At 40.2% G+C, this 21,355-nt stretch overlaps 1 protein-coding gene across 12 annotated transcripts in view; it reads right to left on the bottom strand.

Annotated features, from left to right (window-relative positions):
- Positions 1-21,355, bottom strand: part of dmd (dystrophin) — a 360,279-nt gene that overhangs the window by 137,906 nt on the left and 201,018 nt on the right. For all 12 annotated transcript variants that reach the window (XM_049569632.1, XM_049569640.1, XM_049569631.1 and 9 more), the window contains 6 exons: positions 20,211-20,380; positions 18,243-18,366; positions 15,031-15,109; positions 12,264-12,376; positions 10,131-10,259; positions 4,716-4,908 (listed from right to left, as the gene is read on the bottom strand). In XM_049569632.1, coding sequence (XP_049425589.1) covers positions 4,716-4,908; positions 10,131-10,259; positions 12,264-12,376; positions 15,031-15,109; positions 18,243-18,366; positions 20,211-20,380 — 808 coding nt within the window. The remainder of the gene's footprint in view (positions 1-4,715; positions 4,909-10,130; positions 10,260-12,263; positions 12,377-15,030; positions 15,110-18,242; positions 18,367-20,210; positions 20,381-21,355) is intronic.

Genomic DNA, 21,355 nt, shown 5'->3' with positions numbered 1-21,355 from the left:
TATAAAAGAGGTGTCTGTAAACTGTTGACAGGTCACCTCTGACTGCAAACTAGAACGTCTTTAGCTTCTGTTGACGCATTTCCCAGTGAAACTAAATATTTCAGCAGACGAGGAAGGGGAAAAAAGTTAGACCTCCGCTACATTGTTTTGGAAATGAAAACATGCATAGGTTTTACCCATTGACATTAAAAACACATCTCTTCCTATCTCTCTCCATACTGTTCTGTTAGCTACAACCACCTGTGTTGTATCAAAGTCTGTTTCCTTGTCGAAAAGTGTTTCTTCCTGTTAAACTGTAGCACTCCCCTTGGTGGTTAGAGAGGGAATATGGTTCAGGTTTGGTTCAGGTTTCGGTAGGGGAAATAAATACCAATGGGTAAACAGTCATCGACACAACACCGGCAGACAGTGAAGTGAGGCTAGCTAGAAGACACACAGTCTTCGTAGTTATTGTTAAGATTTGTTTCTAGCATCACAAAATCAAAGAATGACGTAAATTCCCACATAATTTAGTCAATTTTTTCATTTATATGGGACACAAGTTACCTGTTTTTATACTTCCTGTGAATTAAATCCAGTTAATCTCAATGTGTTTTGTATACACTTTTTTTTATCACAACTTGTTCCTGCCCCAATGTCACACAATGTTTGTTTTAGATCACTCTGTTTTTGTCACTCTGTTCCATTCAAGGTTGCTTAAGGTCTTAGTAAACATGTTCTGCTTCTAACCCAACCTTAAGGGTCAAATATTTCGAGGCCTTTTCGCCACCCCAGTCGCTGAACCCATTGGCGAACCACTGCATTAAAAGGTGGACAAAGTTACACGTGTCCTGGGCCATTTCAGTGCATACCATAAAGGTTAGAATATGGGGGAATTCCAATTCCTGGCAGCTGTTTTGACCACAGGGAAGTGAGCTAGCTGTACTAAGTCTCGGTGAGTAGCACAGATGTGTCTGCAAAGTAATGTTTAAAAAATTACTTAAATCTATTTATTCTTTTTACTTTTTTGAACACTGGCCTGATCGTGCAACTGGCCGATTGTATTTGCTGGCCCGACCAAACTTTTTACTGCCCCCAGGTCATCAGGCAATCCTTACTGTTAGGCTCTGGTTGATAATGAGCATTTTCATCTAAGCGTGTGTCCAATGGCAGAATTGTTTCTCCTCAGGAAATCTACGCTTCATTATGTTATTGTGTCCATTTGCAAATACCCATTAGATATTTTTTGGGGGGTTGTCAACATGGAGTCTGGCTTGAAGCTTTTCCTTCACTGTGAATATCTTCACTTGTCATTTCATGCATTTAGATCTCACGACAAATGTATTTAGTTGCTTCTCAGAGGCATATAAAATGTCAGGTACATCAGGACTTTGGCCCAGCATTTAAATATGTGTTTGATGTCAGCGTAAAATCGAATAATGTGATTCCTGACAGATCTCAAAATAGAAATTCTCTTTTGTCTTGCCCTCTCTAACAGACGTCAGCGGTCAGTGTGAGCATTAATTCAGTACCAGAGCTGACAGAGATTCAGTGTTCTGCCCCGAGGATACGTCAACGAGGTGGATGTTTGTCGCAGCCAGGTCATAAAAGGCAGTCTTACCATGCTATTGTATCGTTTTGAAAAAGGCTTTTTATAGCGAGTGTTGTAAAAATGTTTGCATTTTTGACTTTGATTCTCAGCCTAGGCAATAAAATAATGACTGTAATATAAGCAGCACAGCATAATGAGTGATGTTTCCTGGCAGATTAATTTATTAAACAGCCATCTACGTTGCACCATGCTGTGCTGTACATTAATGCCTTGTGGAGGTAATTGGAGAGCAGATCATATGGAAACAGTACTGTATTCATTCTTGCATCTACCCACACTGAGCGACGTCGCTGTAGGCTGCAGATCTCAATGCATTTGTTCCGTTTTCAAACAACCACAGCTGTGCATGTACTAAACATTGGGTGGTTGTTGCTGTTGTGGGTAGAGACATTTGCCACTCTAAATCTGTCTGATACAGTGTGTGGGTTACAGCCGGCTGTCAAGGCTGACTTTCTGCAGCGGGAAACTGAACAGTCACTTATGTCCTCTAAATTGCTGAATCCAGAGTCCTACACAGACCTGGGAACAAATAGTACTAAAAATATACTGTTGGTTTTTCAAAGATTGAGAACTGGAACTCCACATCAATCTCAGAAAATCCAAAAGAAGTAGAAGTCCCGGTGTCATGAGAGGGCCACTGAGTGTCAGCCAAAACTAAATTAACAGCACTTTTTTTATTATAGGAGATCCACCAGTTCAGGTGGGTCTGTTTCCGTTTCAAAAATACTATTTACCGGTAGAATGGAATATGTGTGTCCTCTAAGTGGTCACCTGTGACAGCTAGGTTTAGGTTTTTGTGTACTAGTTCATACTTTGTACATGACTCCAAAAAACAAGGTATAAATAAGGAGTACACACTAGTAAATTGAATAATCCTCCATACCCTGAGATGAAAATTAAACTGAGGAGTTCCTGGGCCAATCTACAGGAGTGAGATTAAAGCCAATCTGAGCATTTTTGTATTAATAGGAACTGATATTAAAGCCAGATGTTCATTCTGGGAACAAAAGCAAACTTGGGGCAGCCCCTTAGTATTGGGATTGAGCCAACCAAGAACTGTTGCATCTCTTTCTTCCTTCTTTCCTATCATTTCTTTCTTATTGCTGTCTTAAAATGTCCAAATTATTATCATTAAAAACTACCCAGTTGCGCCCTGTAATGGGTCTACAGCATTGTGAGGAAGTGACCCATCAAGCCATACGATACAGAAACAGCAGCCAACAGCTACACTTAATGACAAGACAGCACAGATCATCAGTGTGAGCCGCTTTGAGTTTAAAAATGGCTGTTCTGTGTCTACTTCACTGACTTTCTGAAGGTGAACCACATCGCCAGTGAAAACTTAATACTAAAGTTGAAAGGAGTCTGTCTTTTTAATTTTTTTGTCTAATCTTTCTTTGTTTTGCTATCTTACAATCTTCTGAAACATTGTTTAAACTCGGTCAATAACCGCAAAACAAATTCTGTTTGGAATGCAAAGTTTGTTTTTATGTGACACCTGAAATAGCTTGTTTGATAAAGTGCCCAGGCTTTTACAGATTTTTCAGAGAAGTTTTATATCCATTTTGAAAACAACTCATTACTTCAAGTTTATTGTTTAACATCTCTAGGCCAGCCAATTTGCAAATCTACTGTCATTTGTCATCCAAAGATCCAAGGATTTGTCTCCAAAAGTTAAATACTTGCTGTTAAACTTTATGTATCAGTCAGAAGTGACTGATTGTGCTGTATTGAGAAAAGCAACTGAAATAGCCTGGAGTCACTGCTGAATTGTTTTGGGTAATATTGCCTGTTTTTATTGTATTCTAGTCTGATTTTAAATTATATTGTATTTTAGGTTTCAGTCTAGCTTCTTCACCACATGTACCCACATGTGGCTGACAGTGTTGGGGTGGCGGGTGGTACTATAGGCTTAGTAATGTAGCGACTAAAAGGCCAGCTGGTAAACCACTGTAGCTGTCGAGCTAAAGGCTAACATGCTAGCCAGACAGGAATATGCTACAGCAAGTCGGCCAAAATCATGATCAGGGCATTTATAACCATGTGTACCAATGCGACTTGCAAATATGGCCCGCACTATTTTGATGTGATTTTTAAAATCATAACAACAGGATTAAGCGAGGACTGGCATGAGTGTGTTACTTTGCAAGTGACGTTACAACGTCTGCTCTGCTCTGCCTGTGTCTGTCTCCAACTTAAGCAGCAGCTGGTGTGGAACAGGAATGCAAGTGACGGCTAGCTTGTTATATTGTATTCACAGGAAGTGTAAAACACGTTACCCGTGTCCCATATAAATCAAGAAACCTCACTAAATTGTGAGGGAATATTACTTTATTGTTTGATTTTGGGTTGCTGGATAATCATCTTGACAATGATTACATTTCAGTGAAGGATATTTTGACTACTGAAGTCTGACAGTTGTGCACCACCTTAAAATACCTTATTTCTAAAGATTTGTAAAGACTGGTAAGTTCAGCTATGATCCCAGCAAACACCAGCAAACGTCAGAGCCAAGGTACCAAGAAGACTTTTTCTTTAGCGCAACATATTGTTCTGCCTGTAAATGTTTTATTTACTATTTATATGTCTGCAAACATGCCTCTGTTGTGGAGCAGTTTAAATAGGACGGGATGTTTAAACACAGCTGATAATCTATGATTGCTTCTACCATTTTAGACTCTGGCTCCTCATTCCCTCAAAGTTGAACACTATCAAGAAGGCTTACTCTTCATTAACTCAAGTCATTGAACACTTGAACATTTTGTGCTGATTGATTTTGCTCATCTGAGCAATCGTAGTGATTCTTTTGAAATTCATTATTTTACAGCAAAGTTTTGCTGTTTTAAAAGCTTTCACATTCATGTTTTGGTGGTGGGTGATTCACCATATGTCAACAGTCAAGTGTAGTGTCATAAAGGATAAAAATGGTGTCCAAAAATAAGACCTGTGTTTTGAAAAATGGAAAATCCTCAGGCTTTAAAGACTGCAGCACTTAGCTACTAACTTCTGAAATAGAAGGGACAAAAGCAGGGGCCAGGAGGTGTAGTAAAAAAGTTCAACTCCGCACAAAATGCATTGCTGGCATTAGGTTTTTTACGGTGAATCACCATCTCTCGTCTCTCACCCAGTTGTAACTGCCTCTCTCTGGCCCTCAGATCCTCCAGGACTTTGTGGTAGTGCTCTTTGAAGGCATTGATGTCGGCGTCCAGGAAGGCTGAAGGGTCCTCCTCTCCTTCCTTCTCCTCCTTCAGCGCCTTCAGCTGCTTCTCCAGGAGGTCCACTTGAGGCTGCAAGGAGGCCAGGCGAGCGACCTCCTCCTGTTCAGACAAGATTCAGAAAACAGTCACATTATGGAAGACTGTTTTCTATGTGCCTTCATAATTGGCTAGAGTTATAGTAGTCATAATGTGCTGCGTAACCCAGGACTCAGACTCGTAATGCATTATAAACGTGACCTTCATAGAAAGTATTACCCTCCATTCTAATTCAATAAAAACTGATCTGAGGAAAAGTATTGTGTTTTCATTTTTAAAGCTCCACTCCATTTGCCTTTTGCTTAATCAGTTGTATTTTACAGAAATGTTTAAATACACTCTCAACTGTTAATGAATATGAAGCCAAGCAGGAAATTGGACCAGCTCAGCAAAACCGAAATGTGAAACTTTCCCTCCTCGACTGTAGGAAGAAATCACTGCTTTGTCATCACAGGAGGAGGATTGAAGACCAGAGTGTGGCTGAATGCTTTTTTCTATACTTTTTAACATTTGGTTTGTGTTGAGCAAGCACCACATTAAAAAGACAAAGTGTAAGTTAGAATCATGATTTGATGTCAAACCAGTGGGTCAAAAAGAAGACAAAAATCATTTCTGGAAGTCAACCACTGATACTGTCAGCTGAAATGGTGACAATCTCTGACTGATTGTTTTAGCTGTAGCTTGTTACCTAATTAAACCATAGATTTTAATAATAACTAGATATCATACTCTAAGATGGTGCCAGTTCACTCCAGTGGAGTTGCTCCCTTAACACACAAACCAAAAAAGGTTTCTAGCTTCTGGATTTACTTCTGTGGCATGGGTCCCACTGAATATGCGCAGTAGTGTTTCTCCCATCAGCTTGAGGAAAGTTTCACGAATATAAAACCACCCTGGCTATACAATGGAAAGATTTATTATTGACCTTGTTTGCAGTCCAAGGCGTTCTATCAACAGTTTACAGATGTCTCTTTACAGTGTGGTCTATGGGGAACAAGCTTTTTTACGCTGCAATACCAGAAGCAGCAACTAGGAAAAACTGGGCGGCTTTAAGGGGGTCTATGAGCTGATGAAAATTCCATCATGCCTCCAGCTGATATGTATTAAAACAATATACTGTGTAAAATAATGGACAAAGCCACTGACCTCACCGATTGGTTTGCAGACTCCCGTTTTGAGGCCTTGAGTTCAGCGATTTGGCCGTTGTCATTGAGAGGGTGGAGCTAACCCATACGCCAGTTGCTAGCTTGGTAAGCACAGTGGATTTATGGCTTTAATTAACTGTGATAATGCTAGTGCTAATTTTCGTGAGGAAAAAACAGTCTTAAAACCATTAAAACACAATGTACTTACCGCAAAAACAGACTATCTGAGATCTAGAGGGTCTTTAAGTTCAACCAAACGCTGAGCAAGATTATTTTAGGCGACCAAAACCTTACTCTCATGAACTGGAAACACACTAAAAATAGAGACAGCTACAATTACGTGGCCACGCTGTTAGTTATACATTACTTTAAGCCTTGATAACATTTAAGCAGGCGAGTTATACAAAAATCGTGGAGCAAAGTAGAGCAGACAAACTGTTAAAACCATTATCTAACTTTTTACTATTGTTTATTTCAATCCACAAACATACAGACATAAACTTCAATCCCACCCCACCTAACCACTTAAACTTGTCTGACATTTGTAGAGTTAAAATGCTATCAGCGACAGATAACACTGACATAGAGTGGCAGTATCAGTAAAACTGGCAGGAATAGACTGAAAAGGCCTGATTAAAAATATTGAGCTGCAGGGCTCTTTGTGTACCATCATTTGTAAACTACCATTATCATGAATCTTCACCAGAGCTAAATACAATGTTGTTTGAGATCAGTGTATTTAGTTCATCATTTATCAGACAACTCACATTTGCCTGAACATAGAGCCTCATCTGAATGGAGGCTGCGGTGAAACCCCCCTTGGCATTTGTGCACCGTCAATTTACATCCACTAAAAGGTCTTGTTATTGCCACTGACAGGCTCAGATTGTTATTATCAGTATCAGAAAACATTATGGAAAGTACCCCTACAGAGACAGGCATTTTTGTTAAAGAGTAAGATCCCTTTTGTTTAACCAGAAATTGCCATCGCCAAACCCACCAGACTCCATCTAAATAAGGAGTAATTTACTGTAACTGGGTGTAGAACCTGCAAATTTTGACGTCTAACTTTGTTAATTAAAGGCTTATTTTAACCAAAGCAGGGTTGGTGATTGTTAGAACAGTGGAAAGATGAACCAAGCTAGTTTTTGTGAGTTTTCATTTGTTTCCGTTGACTTTAAATGAAGTGTGTTTTACGATAATAAAATTACTGTTTATTTAAATGGAGTCTAGTGGGATCAACAGAGGCAATTTTAGGGCTGTTTCTGGTTAAACAAAAAGGATCTTATTCTTTAACAAAAAGGTCTATCTTTGCAGGGATTATTTCCATAATATTGTCAGACACTAATAACAACCTGAGCCTGTTTGTGGCAAAAACAACCACCTTTAATGGATATGAACTGATGGTGCAATCGCCCATAAACATTACACTGCAGTCTGTTTCACAGCTGCCGGCTGCAGCACTCGCCTTAATACTTGTTAGTGGGATTGTTCATTATTGGTTTGCATTTTAGTAAGATTTGTTGACAATAACAAAAACACAATATGTCACCAGGCGTATACTTTAAAGCAATGAATTAACTTCAAGTAGTTTTCTTGAAATCACATAAAAAGTGTGGAGGATCAGTCCAGCTGAGCTGCCGAAAGTAGCAGGTAAGGCGGGTTAATATTCACTGAACTGTTTGGGGATGAAGGCTCTGAATGCAGCTCAGTCTTATCCCCTTGTAACACTGAGTAAGTTAACGCTCTCGCCTGGAGCCAAGAGACATACTCCTGATTCATGAATAATGTTAGAAAACACAGGCTTTTATAACCTCGATAAAATATATTTTCATAAGCTGACAGTTGGCGGCATGGTTTTGCCGATGGGAAGGTTGTTTTAAAAGTTTCAGTAAATATTTTATTTTCGCTGAAGTCTCTCCTGTTTAATATAAAGATAGGAAGTCAGAAAGTATTCATGTGTGGGGGCAAGTGTGTGTTCTTCATTTGTGTCTATATGTGGGCGCACTTCTGAGGGAAACCTTGTTTGTGTGAATTTGTCTGCAGTGGAAGCCAGACATATCTCCCAAGAAAAATCGAATTTCAGCACCCCATCTCTTTTTTCCTCACAGCTTTATCTGCTCATTTCTCTTTCCTCCATCCTTTGTCCATCTTCATTCTTTTTTCTGTCTTACTTTAAAAGCTGTCTCCCTTTCTCTTATGTCTGTGGCATTTACTCCTTTCTGTTTAAAGTCCTGTCTTTCACTCTAATTATGCGTCCCCTCCTCTCATCTCTCCTTTTAGAAGTTTGTTTTTCCAAACCTGCTTGTCTCTTCTCTTCGCCTGTTGTTTAGATGTTATCGAAATGAACCTATTTGTGTGTTTCATGCAAGTCAATACTCCTGCTCTTTAAGCAGCCCACTCATTTGGACACACATTTGGTTTAAAGCAGCAGATTTCAAAGTCTGACACTCCCTCCAAATTAGAGCTTTGATCGGGCACAAAAAATCAGAACTGACCCGACATGAACTCACATAGTTTCTGCCCAAGTCCAAACCTCAGCAGCATGTTAAGGTGTCTTTGTCTTCGAGTGAGCACAGTGGTCTAAAGCAATACGGCGTGCAGATGATAATCACTGCTTTGCGCTGCATGTTACATACATCTCTCCCACTGCTCGCTTATTCTCTTTTTCCCCCCCAGTCCAATGTAACTCTTGCCATTTATGCACATGGACTGCCAGTTTCTTGCATCTCGTTTGCAGTGAACTGGAGTTCGTGTACAGTATTTAAGCAAATGACCCCTAATTCTAATGTTTTTCAATTTAAATCTAATCTAACTCTCAACATTTTCATTAGTTATAATGGGTTGATGGCCGCCCACACATTATTCATGAAACCACACAGAGGTAACGTCTGCCTAAAAATACATAAATTGATGGATAAAAATTAAAAAAGTGGTACAGAGCCGATCGGATTCAAGCCTGAGGAAATCTTTATAAATTACAGCCTGGAGCAGCCTGAGCCCACCTGGTCCAAATCATGTCCAGACAGGCAGAAAATCAATTCTCTGTTTCGAAATACAAGATTGGCACCATTAAAGGTACGCCAAATTACCTAATAGTGGTTCCTTTTTGCAGCGTACTTATAAACGTACAGAAAACTATTATTGGATTGCTTTAAAGAAAACTTAAAAACCTGATCATTCTCAGGCAAGTTAGGGAGTCATAAAGAGTAATTTTTAATCTGGGATTTCTAATTGGATTCATCAATATTTTTTTTACAAAATGTGATATCGGAAAGTGTCTCAGTGTAAGTCACACTGAATCTAGAAATATATGACTCATCCATGTGTGTTGAGATCTGACTGAGTTATGACTCCAAGGAATGTAATTTTTGACACAAATTCACCTGTCATCTCTCCCCTCACACCTCCCTCTGCACCTCTCCCATGCTCCCTTGGGGAGGATGCCACCTCACAGTTAGCTGAGAAGATCAATACCATGATTGATCCTCATATCTGTGCAAAGTTAGAGCCAGGAGACAATTAGCTCAACCTAGCATAACAATGGAAACAGAGAAAAACAGCTGGCCTGTTTCTGTCCAAAGTTATGTCTGGTTTGTCTGATGTGTACACCAATAGAAAAGTATTAATAAAAAGTTGTTGTTTTAGGTCAACTTTGGACAGCGCCAGTCGAGCTCTCCCCCCTGCTTTAGCTAAGCTACGTGTGGTACTTGTAGAGACAATATTTTGGAGGGATAATTCTGCTGTTTCTAACAAAAGTGGGAACACATCACTGGCTGTATTTTCTGTAGGAGTGGGGGAAGTGTTCAAAGAACAAAGTGGAAAATAGGGAAGAAGTACACTTCATTTAATCTGTGTTGGAATTAATAAATAACTCAAAAATACTTACAGAAAATTGCTGTGACAAACAGATGCATGAAAAGAAACAGAAATTCAAACAAGCCAAATAAATAAAGATGCTGTATAAATAACAAATGAAGACACAAAAAATGGAACAAAACAAAAACTATGCAACAACAAATGGACTTCAACAAAAACACTACGACAAAATGAAATGCTTGCATGATGTTAATCAGTGTGGGTCTGAGCAGAGAGTACTGGATCATCCTGGAGACAGTTTGGTCTCGTGATTTCACTCACCCGGCAGCGGTCCAGTTGTACTTTGAGTGGCTCTGGTTCTGATGCTGGAGGCGCCTGGACTTTGAGCCAGTTCTCACTGCTGTCCACAGCCTGCTCACACTGCTCATACAAGCTGTAGAAGGCCAGCACCTGCAAGACACACACACACACACACACACACACACACACACACACATTTTGAATGAAGGTGATAAAAAAGCCTCCATTCCCACAAAGACACAAGCAAACACCCACACAACATCTGTCTTGTTTCATGAAAACTCTTTCCTAGTTTGCAGTAGAGCTGCATGATGAGTGTGAATGAAACTCTCTCCACACCTGTGATAACCTGAGAGTGAGTCATATCACACTGCAGTTCTAACTCTGTACCTGGGTAGCAATTTTGATACTTAAAATCTTTGTATACAGTAAATCAGTGCTATTCACCTGCCTCAAGGACACCTCCAGGAATATTTAAGGCCCACCGTTAAAGCATCCTGTCCACATTACAAGAGACATTTCCTGAATTACTGATATCACATAAATAATACATATATGATAATAGCATGTGAATAATCCAGCTTTCCTTTAATCACTTCTGTTTCTTTTCCATCTTGCTTTGTCTCCCTCCCCCAACACCATCTGCTTGCCTTTTCACTATCCATTAAGTGTAATTGCTCTTTTTGTACAATTTTGTTCAGTTATGGTGACGGACTCTCTCTCCGCCACCCTACGCTCATATTTTGAGTGAAATCCATTTGCCAAAAAGAAAAACAAGAAACAAAGTTGAAGCTACAGTTGGTAACTTTTATGACAATAACTCTTTGTCATATTTGCTGAAGCTGTCACTACATCCACACAGCAGCACATGAGACAGATAATCAGTAAAAAGATTAATGTTCCTCCTCCTCCTGGTGCTCCTAATGTCATTTGCAAGAATTCACCGCAGCCGGGGGAAAACAATCAGAGCTGAGGAGTCTCTAACGCAGCTGTCAATCATATCGATCACCTCTTGTGAAACTAGGCAGCGCTGATTAAATATGAATCAGGATTCTGTTACAGCATTGCCTATTCCTCAACTCAAATGTTTTCAGAAACATATTTCAGTGTACTGTTTAGCTGTAAAGTGAGAAAGTTTGCTCTGGCCAGTGGGTGGTGCTTCATTTTCCTGACTTCTTCCAACAGACTTCTTCTTTTTGGCAGCTGGGTCACAAACTTTGTCATTTTACAGCTAAACAGTACACTAAAATATGTTTCTGGAACATATTCAAGGCAAGAAATAGGCAATGTAGTGACAGAATCTTGATTCATATCTAATCAGTGCTGCCGAGTTTGACAGTTTGGCTGCATATCATGAGCCATGATTGACTTCTCGGCTTTGACTGGTAGTTTCCATTCATGTGCAGTAAGGCCATTAGAAGCACTGACAGAAGGCAGAGGAACATTTTTCACAGACTATCTTTCTCATTTACTGTGGGGTGAATATAGTTACATTTTCACAAATATGACAAAAAGTTATTTCTTTTAAGAGTAACCGACCAGCTTTCAGGATGAATTTGACAATATTTTGTGTTTTAAATTTTCTACACCTATTGCGGTAATATCGTTACTATAAACTCTTTTGGCCATTAGACAATAAGTCACTTAAAATAAAGGAAATCTTCACCAATTTTACACATAAGGATCACTTTAGTAGTCCTGTTGAGTGCTGTGCAGCTTGTGAAAACAGTATCATATCTCCTATAGAGCTTGATACATAGTGGGGATGAAACAGAATATTTCATACTGTGCAGCACATATTTGTATGATTCTTTCTTAAATCTGTCTCGAACAGGTCCCTCAACATCATGGAAATGCGATGTTGCATGCTAGAGTATGGCTTTAAAATGCTGTTGTTTTTGTTGTTCAGTCATTTGTCATTGTCATGACAATCCCATAAAGCTGAATTTGTTCGTGCAGGTGTCCGTTTACAAGCTGTTCAAGGGATTTTTGTCACTTTCTGGAGTGGTATATTTGCCAAAGACAAGGTGTTACGAACATCAACTTATATCATACTGAATTTGGTGAGTGAAACTGGTTTACAGCAGGCAACTGTGGTTAAAAGTAAAGAAAAGAAAAAACACAACAGGGGTGGACATGTATGTACGTGTGTACCTTTGTCTGATAAGCCAGCCATGCCAACCTTTCTGCCAACAGGGCACAGAATCCCACCCAGCGCTGGTTCAGCTGATCCGCTGCCTGGGCAATGTCATCAGCACGACTCCCCTCTGGAGGGGGCAGACAGAGAAAAAGGGCCGGCTGTCACACACACACATACACACACACAGTGATACATGCTTCATAGTTCACATGAGCACGACTGGCCTCTCTGTTGGGGACAGACATGAATACACACACACTCCATGCGCACAAAATGTGGTGAAAGTCATCTGTAGGAGAGATGAGGCGAGCCATCAATATTCTGCACAAAATAAGAGCTCCAGAAACTGATTATCTGCCTGCCCACTGAACACAGGGGCACATACACACATATCGCTGTGCATTCACGCTCAGCGCCAACATTTTTTTGATGTAAATGGCCAATTTAAAGTGCACGTAAAAGTCCGATGCCCGGGAAATGAAAACCTCCATGAGGTTCCAGGAGGGAAAAATCAATGCTAAAGTTGTACAAAGATGAATTCACGCTCCTGCCTCTAAAAGGGCAAAGTGAAGCCCATGGGCTGGATGATAATTGAACCTGCAAGGCACCGTCCTGGCTCGCATGACTCAAGATTGCTTCTTCTTCTTCTTGTAATCGCACCTCCATTAGGTTCCATTTAGATTTACGTCAAGAATTTGGCTGATGCTGGTTTCCAGTACAGGTTACTATAAATACAGCAGCATAGGCTTAATGCTAGACAAGTGGCATTACATGTGACTCATTTCCTCCTGTTTGAATAACGTTTGGTAAATAAATAATAAATCATATAATGGTTTGACATTTTGTAAAACATGCTTATCTGATTTCTTGCTGAGTGTTGAATAAGTAGATCATTAACTACTCTCATGTCTGTATGGTAAACAGCCAGCAGCCAATTATCTTGGCTTAGCATAACAACTGGAAGCAGGAGCAATCAGCCAGCCTGGCTCTGTAACATCTCATTTCTTTAAATTGTATGTATATGCTAGAGCTTTATGTTGAACAGACAGATTTGAGATTGGTATCGAACTTCTTATCTTCACTCACAAATAATGTGAGTGAGCGCATTTCTCAAAATCTCTAACCAGGGCCATAATCACCATTTTCAGTCTACACCCTCTGTGACACAACCCATAAGGGGGGTCTGGTTGGGATTCCCCCAATATGACACAGATATGACACAGCTAAACCATTTTCGAGCATTTTGACACAAAAATCTTTAATCAGGGGTTCTTAAAGATTTGATGACTGTGTGCCATATTTGTGTGTGTGTGTGTGTGTGTGTGTGTGTGTGTGTGTGTGTGTGTGTGTGTGTGTGTGTGTGAGATTGGGGGAGGGGGTGTATTCAGTGGAATAAGTGAAAAGCGAGGCCGAATAATAGCGGCGTGTTTTGATAACGCAATCAAGCAGCATGCGGTGACGGACAGAGTAAAATGTTGGCAGTGTGGCGATATTTTACTCTGTCCATCACCGCACTCGCATTTGAGACTAAAAATAGTTTTGTGTGTGTTAATATTATTCGGGTCCAGCCACAAATTTTCATTTTGGTGCATCCCTACAAGAAAGTGCCCCCACCATGACTCTCTGACCTTTTAATGCCTTTTTTTAATTAAAACACTATCACATTACAAAAACTGTAACAGCTGGCAATGATGGCCAACCTCAACGACTACATCGAGTTGGGTCTCTCACAAAACACATATGGTATTTTCCTGTTGAATTTTGGATTACTGCAGAAAAAACTCTGAAAACAAAACTGCCACATTTTGTTCAATGAGATAACCTTCACAAATGAACACCACATTCATGACTTCTCAAGTGTAAATGCACTGGCCCAAAGTAAAAAGTTAATGTTAGGCTGTAAATGAAGTGCACCACAGTCACATATCTGGGCGTTGCCACTACAACAAGGCTGTAAAGCCGTGTTTGATGACATTATGTAGTCTCATTTAGCTACTTGTTAGCAGACACCTGTTTTTAAGACACATAAATGATCAAAAATCTCTCAAGCTGGTGCTAACCCCAGACCTTATTTCAGGCATCTAACCAAAAACCCACTCCGAAAACCCACCAACTTCAAGATGAGTGAACCACAGGTGCAAAAATGCTAACTCATTTATGGGCTTTGGGACTCCTGCACCACTCAATGCTAACTTCTAATGAGGTGATGTTTTTGGAGCTTTATTCATGAGCTTCATCAAAGTTCGCCCTGGGTTTAACCACATTATTTCACATATTAACATTTCTTTTAGTCATATTACATTAAAACACATTATAGAGTAAATATAGCACATTACATCATATTTATTTATGATATTATTTGCACACAAAAGCATTATTTTTTTCTTTCTCCCTCACTTCCAAGCACACAGAGACTCACACACACACACACACACACACACACACACACACACACACACACACACACCATTCAGTAAGTTGGGGGATGTTCTGGCATGTTCTGTTTGGATTGTGGTTAAAGCACTAAAAGTGAAAAGTATAAACTGAGTGCTTTTCTGCTTTCAGAAGCCCCAACAATTGCACAAGGACAGAGGAGAGGACGGAACGAGAAGAAACATCTCTCTCTTTCTGTCTGTTCCTCTCTCTATCAGTGTTTCTATGGAGACAAGGAGAGAGGGTGGGACAGGTGGAGGCGTTGCCATGGGGACAGACAGGGTATGTGCGTGCGTGTGTGTGTATGCATGTGAATGAAGTGTGTGTGAGTGTGCGAGTGCACGTTACCCTGCTCGACCAGGGTCTGTGCCGTGCGCGTTGCTTCCTGAAGCTTTCGGTACTTCTCTGGCCGCTCTCTCTCTATCGCCTATGGCAAAGAGAAAGAGAGGTAGAGGGAGAGTGATGGGGCAGAGGAAGATAAAGGAAGTTAAAGGACAAGAGACAGACAAGGAGAGGCAGCAAGACAAAAAGAACAACAGGCTGACAGCAAGAGAATTATTATTTATTTCAAGGAAAGATTCAAGAATCTCAAGAATCAATGTCAAATTCAACAGATTGTTACTCTCCAAGAAAACAAGCTCCTGCAGCTTCCATCAACCTCTGACACTATTCTGCTGCAACATTAAGACAACCTGAGCATGCCTGGTATGTTTTTGGCAAACAGTGAAAAGGTCTGAGGGGAACAGATTGGTCCTTGATCACTTAATAGCATTATTCTGAAAAGTTAAAGATTTTCGTGGGAAATGGTTTGTACTATGTGAAAAGGAAAAGTTCAACACTTTCAGCAATAACCTTTTCAAATTCTTATGTCAAGGATGAGTAGAAAAAAACATTTAGGGAGTTAAAATTTCCTGTAAGCTAACACCAAAGCTCAAATGGTAAATTCATTGTTCAACATTCAAAATTGTTCAAATGCTCTGAACATAAAAATTCAAAACGTCTTCTTTGTAGTGTCCATGCTGTTTCCATGTTATGACTAAAGCTCATGAACACACTGAAGTCAGAAGAACAACCATTCAAAGAGCATGTGAATGCACCATTGACCTTGGCTGGCGGAGGTCTCGACTTGTGTTCAACTGTTTCTCGCTCACTCGCCATAGTAGGCAACGTGAGCAGCACCTCACAATAAGAGTGAGTGGGAAGAGTTGACCTGGTACGCGCCGGACAGTTCAAAAAGATTCATTCATTTTCGCCTTTCACTACTAGTAGTGCAGGGATTGCAGTTATATCCACAGGCACCACAGTTATCTATACAGTGTGTGTGTGTCTCTGTGTGTGTGTGTGTGCGTGCATGTGTGCGTTTTAAAGGATTTTGGTTACAAATTATTTAAACTGTAAAGAATACAGCTGAGTTAAGTTATGAGGACTTAAATATCTCCTCCGTTAGAGAGACCCAACAGCTTTAGCATGTGACTCGAGTAAAATCAAGACTCACTTTGCTCCCTAATACTGTGTTCTAAAGGAATTTAATGTTGTTTCTTTTATAAGCTGCTGCAGAGAGCCGATCTGACAGAAAAGTTGAAGAGGCAACTGAGATCAGAGGAGATTTTGAAGAATCTGCCTACCTAAAATTCATCTCTTTGCATCTATTACCACAGTGTGTGCATCACTTGTAATGCCAGTAGTTAAAGTTTCAGATTTTGTTCACAAACAGTGTTTAAAGGCTTCATACACTGTTTATGGGGGCTGCAGTGGATTTGAGTTTTACTCATTTATTATGAATGATTTGTTGGCACATTTATAAATGCTGAGCAGTCACACAGTTTGTGTTGTGCCTTATCTACAGCTTTAACTGTAATCATTGACAAAGCATGCATCAGCACATTGTGAGCCCCTTATAAGCTTTATCTATTTATAAGTATTTCTCATTCATGATGAATGTAATTACATGAGTAAATATATATAAATTGTTTTCTGCCTCTAATTTAAAGTTGCAGCAAATGGTTCATGTCGGGGACAAGCACTAATTTAGAAAAGATAATATAGTTAGTTATCAAGGTGTTTTAATTTCATGTCAAACTAATGGTTCTTAATTCTTACAAAATGTCAGTGTTCTTAATTTGATTTATTTAAAGGGTGAATCTGGTGTTTTTCAACTGGACTCTGTTTTCCTTTATTTCTTTTTTGTTTTCATGTGATGAATGAGAACAAAGATTTTCAAAATTGGTCCAATATTGAAAGAGAGCTGCAGCCAGCAGCGGCACATAAGGCTGCAATGTAACCACTTGGGGCATGTTTGCACCGTCAATGTACGTCTGCTAGAAGTGGTTGTTTTTGTGTCTGCCAACATTATTAAAAGGATCCGTAGAGAGACAGACCTTTCTGTTTTTGTTCAACCAGAATCAGCCCCAGAATTGCCATTGCTAAACCCACCACATTTCATTTAAATCAACAGTAATTTAAGTGTGTATAGAGCCAGCATGTTTTCACACCTAACTGGGTGAATTTAAAGTTTCAACATACCCACAGTTGGTGAATGTTGTAACAGTGGAAAGACAAACCAAGAAGGTTTATGTGAGTTTTGTTTCTGTAAACTTTGAAAAAAGTGTGTTTTCACAATGATAACATTACTGTTTATTTAAACAGTGTCTGGTGGGTGGCAATTTCAGGGCTGTTTCTGGTTAAACAAAAAAGACCTCACTTTATCTCTGAATCCTCTGTATCCTTTCCATAATGTTGGCAGACACTTATATTAAAAATATATGCCAGTCAGTGGCAAAAATAAGCACTTTTAATTGGCATAAACTTACTGTGTGGTTACATTGCAGCCTGTTGCACTGCCGTCTCAATACTTCATCGATTTCAATGTTGTTCCCATTAATCACTCAGTAATGTTAAAGGCATTACTCGTAGTGGTGAGGCCACTACATCCAATCAGCAGCGAGACAGAAATGTGAATGTGCAGATATAACAAGCTAAGCTATGCTGTTGCTTTAGCTTCATAATTAGCATACAGATATAAGAGTGCTATCAATCTTCTCATCCCACTCCTGGTCCATAGAGCTGCATTCCCCAAAATGCTAAACTATTCTTTTAAGCTACTTAGAAGTACCCATTTGTATCACAACAACACGCTGTTGCTATATTTTTTGTATTTGCTACAGTGAGTAGAACCTTCATTTTCCTGTTTATCATGTTTGTGTTGCCCTTTAGAAGTCAAACCTAGCAAGTTGACATGCATAGGTAGCTGCTGCAGAAAAGTTTAAAAACTCCATAGTCATTATGGACACTTTACTGCATCTCATACTTCTGCCGTGCCACATCAGCGTTGTCCTGTATGCATAATCACTGCTCAGAATGTCCTCACAGACATGATTGCTATATGGAAGGTAAAATTCATTTCTAACCCAACTGTGTGATGGAACCTTGTTATTTCAGCATCACAGGTCTCAGCAGATTAAGCTCCGCGGGGCATCGCATCACACACTCACGCGCACACACTCACACACACACACACACACACACACACACACACACACACACACACAATGTGTTTTTACCTGCACTTTGTCATGCAGCTCCTGTATGCTGCCGTCCTTGCGTGACACGGAGAACTCAGGGCTCTGTAGGATGGCCTCGCCGCGGGTCATGTAGCTGTGGACTTCTGTGAAGTCCACGTCAAACCTGAGAACACAAACACAGACAGACACTGTTACCTGCTATGCTGATATTTTTGAGCACATATGATACTTGTTGCTGCTGTTTTCTATACATTTCAAGATTGCATCCTGTGTTGTTCCTGTTAATCTGAACAACTTGAATTGTATTCTAGCATTTAAGTTAGTCTAAACTCTACAGTTCTGAAGTCATCTGCTGTATGTAAACACAAAAAACTACCCTAACACAGTGGTGGAAGAAGTATTCAGATCCTTTACTTAAAAGAGTACTCCAGATACTTCATATTCCATTAAGTTTAGGGACTTTTTTTTGCTAAAGTCAGCAAGAAGCACCCAAAACCTTGAATCCTACATTCGCCATAATCCAATTTAGCAGAATCTTTTTCTTTGAACCTCCCTGCCTAGTAAGCCCACATCTTTCAAACTCCCGCAAACCTCCCTGCCTAGTAAGCCCACGTCTTTCAAACTCCTGCTCTTCAAACGTTTCCTTAATATGTAAAGTAGAATTTCTGTTATAAATTTATACACTTTAAGTCCAAGCTAAGAAAACCCTGATGACATCACCATAACATCATCAGTTATTTTCTCAGACATACACATGATGATACAACTGTTTTCACAGGACGCCATGTTCACACTTGAGGTGAAAGTACCACAGTATGCCGACTGCCAAGCAAGCATGCAGCAGTCTGGCTGTTTTGAAATTTTCTAATCACATGTAGAGCTCTGTCTCTGTCTGTCAGCTTGAGTGTGTGTATGTGTGTGTATATGTGTGTCTGCTTGTCTCTCTTGCTCTGTTTAGACACAACTGACAAATTCGTGGAGTAAGTTGGAGGGGTAATTTAAAGAAAACAATCACAAACAGCAGTGATACTAGGCTTATTCTTTCTTTTTTGTTTGATTATTTTGGGGCTTTTATTGCCTTTATTTTAGAACAGCTGGAGAGTGACAGGAAAGAGGGGACAGACAGAGGGAATGACACGCAACAAAGCATTGGTATCAAACCCGGACGCTCTATGTGAGCTAGAGGTTGCCCAAACACTAGGGGTATTATGTATACCATATGTATTTCTGATCAATTTCATCGTGGGGGTTAAAAATTGGGAAGAACAGCAAGGAGAGGGATCAGAATATCTAACCATATCTAATATATCCTTTATATCCTTCATAATTAGATTATCAGTCTGTTTTCTTGCCAGGTTCACTTATGGCTTTCAGAGAAAACAGACCAGATGGCGAAACTATTGCCGCAGATCATGAGACGGCCATGGAGCTCCGCGCCGGTCCCGGGGGAATAGCTCAATTAGTTAACATGGCTGCCAAAAGGGAGCAGGCAGGGCCCTATGGAAAACTGGGGTACTTCGGCGTCAAGTGTGAGCCTGGCGTGATGAGTATTCCTCTGACCTTCAGTGTTTATTTTATATATTTTTTTAAAGACATTTTTTGGCATTTTTATGCTTTATTGAGAGACAGAGACGTGTGAAAATGGAAATACTCTATTATAGTACAAGTTCCCAAAAGCTCTAGTGAAGTTCAGTCCTTGAGAAAACACTTTCCACCACTGCAGAACAGATCCTCCTCTAAGGTTTCCTGCTTCACTACTCTACAAAACGCAAAAGGATTTCCAACTTCTACTTCACTATTATCAAAGGTTCTTTTTAAAACGGCCTCTATTACTACCATCACAAATACTCATTATCAGTATCTGCAGTGTTTCATCACCTACCTGCTGAGATAAGACAGCAGAAAGGGGTGCATGTAACTGAACATTTCACACAAGTTAGAAAGGAAACTTAGGAAGTCATAACACAATTCAGAGTACACCTCCTCAGTGTAGCAACACATGCCCACCTTTTCCTGAGTTCTGAATCCACCACGACTTGTCTCTTCTTCTGTGGTGGCGGTGACTCTCGGGTCTGGCGTACAGCTGACACCTTCTCCCTCGTCGTCACCTTGGTAACGGTCGTCGTGACAGAGTGGGTCAGCTCAGACTGCTGGGCCACGCTGACAGCTGATGATAGCTAAATGTGCACACACGCACACACAAAAAACATTTAGACAAACCGCACACAACAGCAGGCGCTGTATCAGTTTACAAGGACCTGTCAAAACTATACAGATCCCAAATCACCACTTAGCACACTCTCACATCTGTCTGAGTGCCTGCACGCACACACACACACACACACACACACACACACACACACACACACACTCAGAATGCAACAGTGTCCTTGAGAGGCGATGAGTCAAAGATCAGTTACATCAATCATACATTATCTCAACAAATATATAAGACGTGATGTGTGCGGAGTTTCGACAGCTACAGATGTGAGGATGAGTGTGTGTGTCACTGAGTGAGTATGAACTCAGACAGCTGTGAGACGGTTAAGTAGCGACTTGGGATTTCTGTGACTCTGACAGATTGTAATGGCACAAAAGGAGGGGTGTGAGAGAGATATTACACAGAGTGCATGTGCATGTGTGTGTTTTTGTGGGCGTTGTATGCTTAGATGAAGGTGTGTGCTTATTCAAATTCTGAGCAAATTCTGTCTTCTTGTGATAACGTGTGTGTGTGTTTGTGTGTGTGCGTGCAGGTTTGTTTCGGCAGGGAAGTGCCTAATAACAGTTAAGCTGTGAGTACAACTACTAGGATAGCCTTGCTACCATGGAAACATGTGTGTGTGTGTGCAGCTGAAGTGGTGGAGAGTGTGTGTGCCTGCAGAGGTCAATCTGCTAATTATCTGACTGATTATAATGGACATGTAATTGAGAAAGAGAGAGAGACAAAGAGAGGGGGAGTGGGAGTGACAGAGGGATGGTGCAAGAGTCACATACTGTACTTGTACTTTAGTTTATTTCAATTTAGAAAAGTCTATTATAGGTGCACCATGCTTAGGTTTTATTGATTTCACTATCATTCCGTCTTTGAGTGCTTCTTAACGGTTCCTACTGAAAAAAAATCCTTTAAAACAGCTCACAAATACATAGTTTCA

Source organism: Epinephelus fuscoguttatus, linkage group LG24 (genome assembly GCF_011397635.1).
Source record: "Epinephelus fuscoguttatus linkage group LG24, E.fuscoguttatus.final_Chr_v1".
Lineage (NCBI taxonomy): Eukaryota > Metazoa > Chordata > Actinopteri > Perciformes > Serranidae > Epinephelus > Epinephelus fuscoguttatus.
Note: the sequence above shows the minus strand (reverse complement) of the source record. Positions and strands in the feature narration are given on the sequence as shown.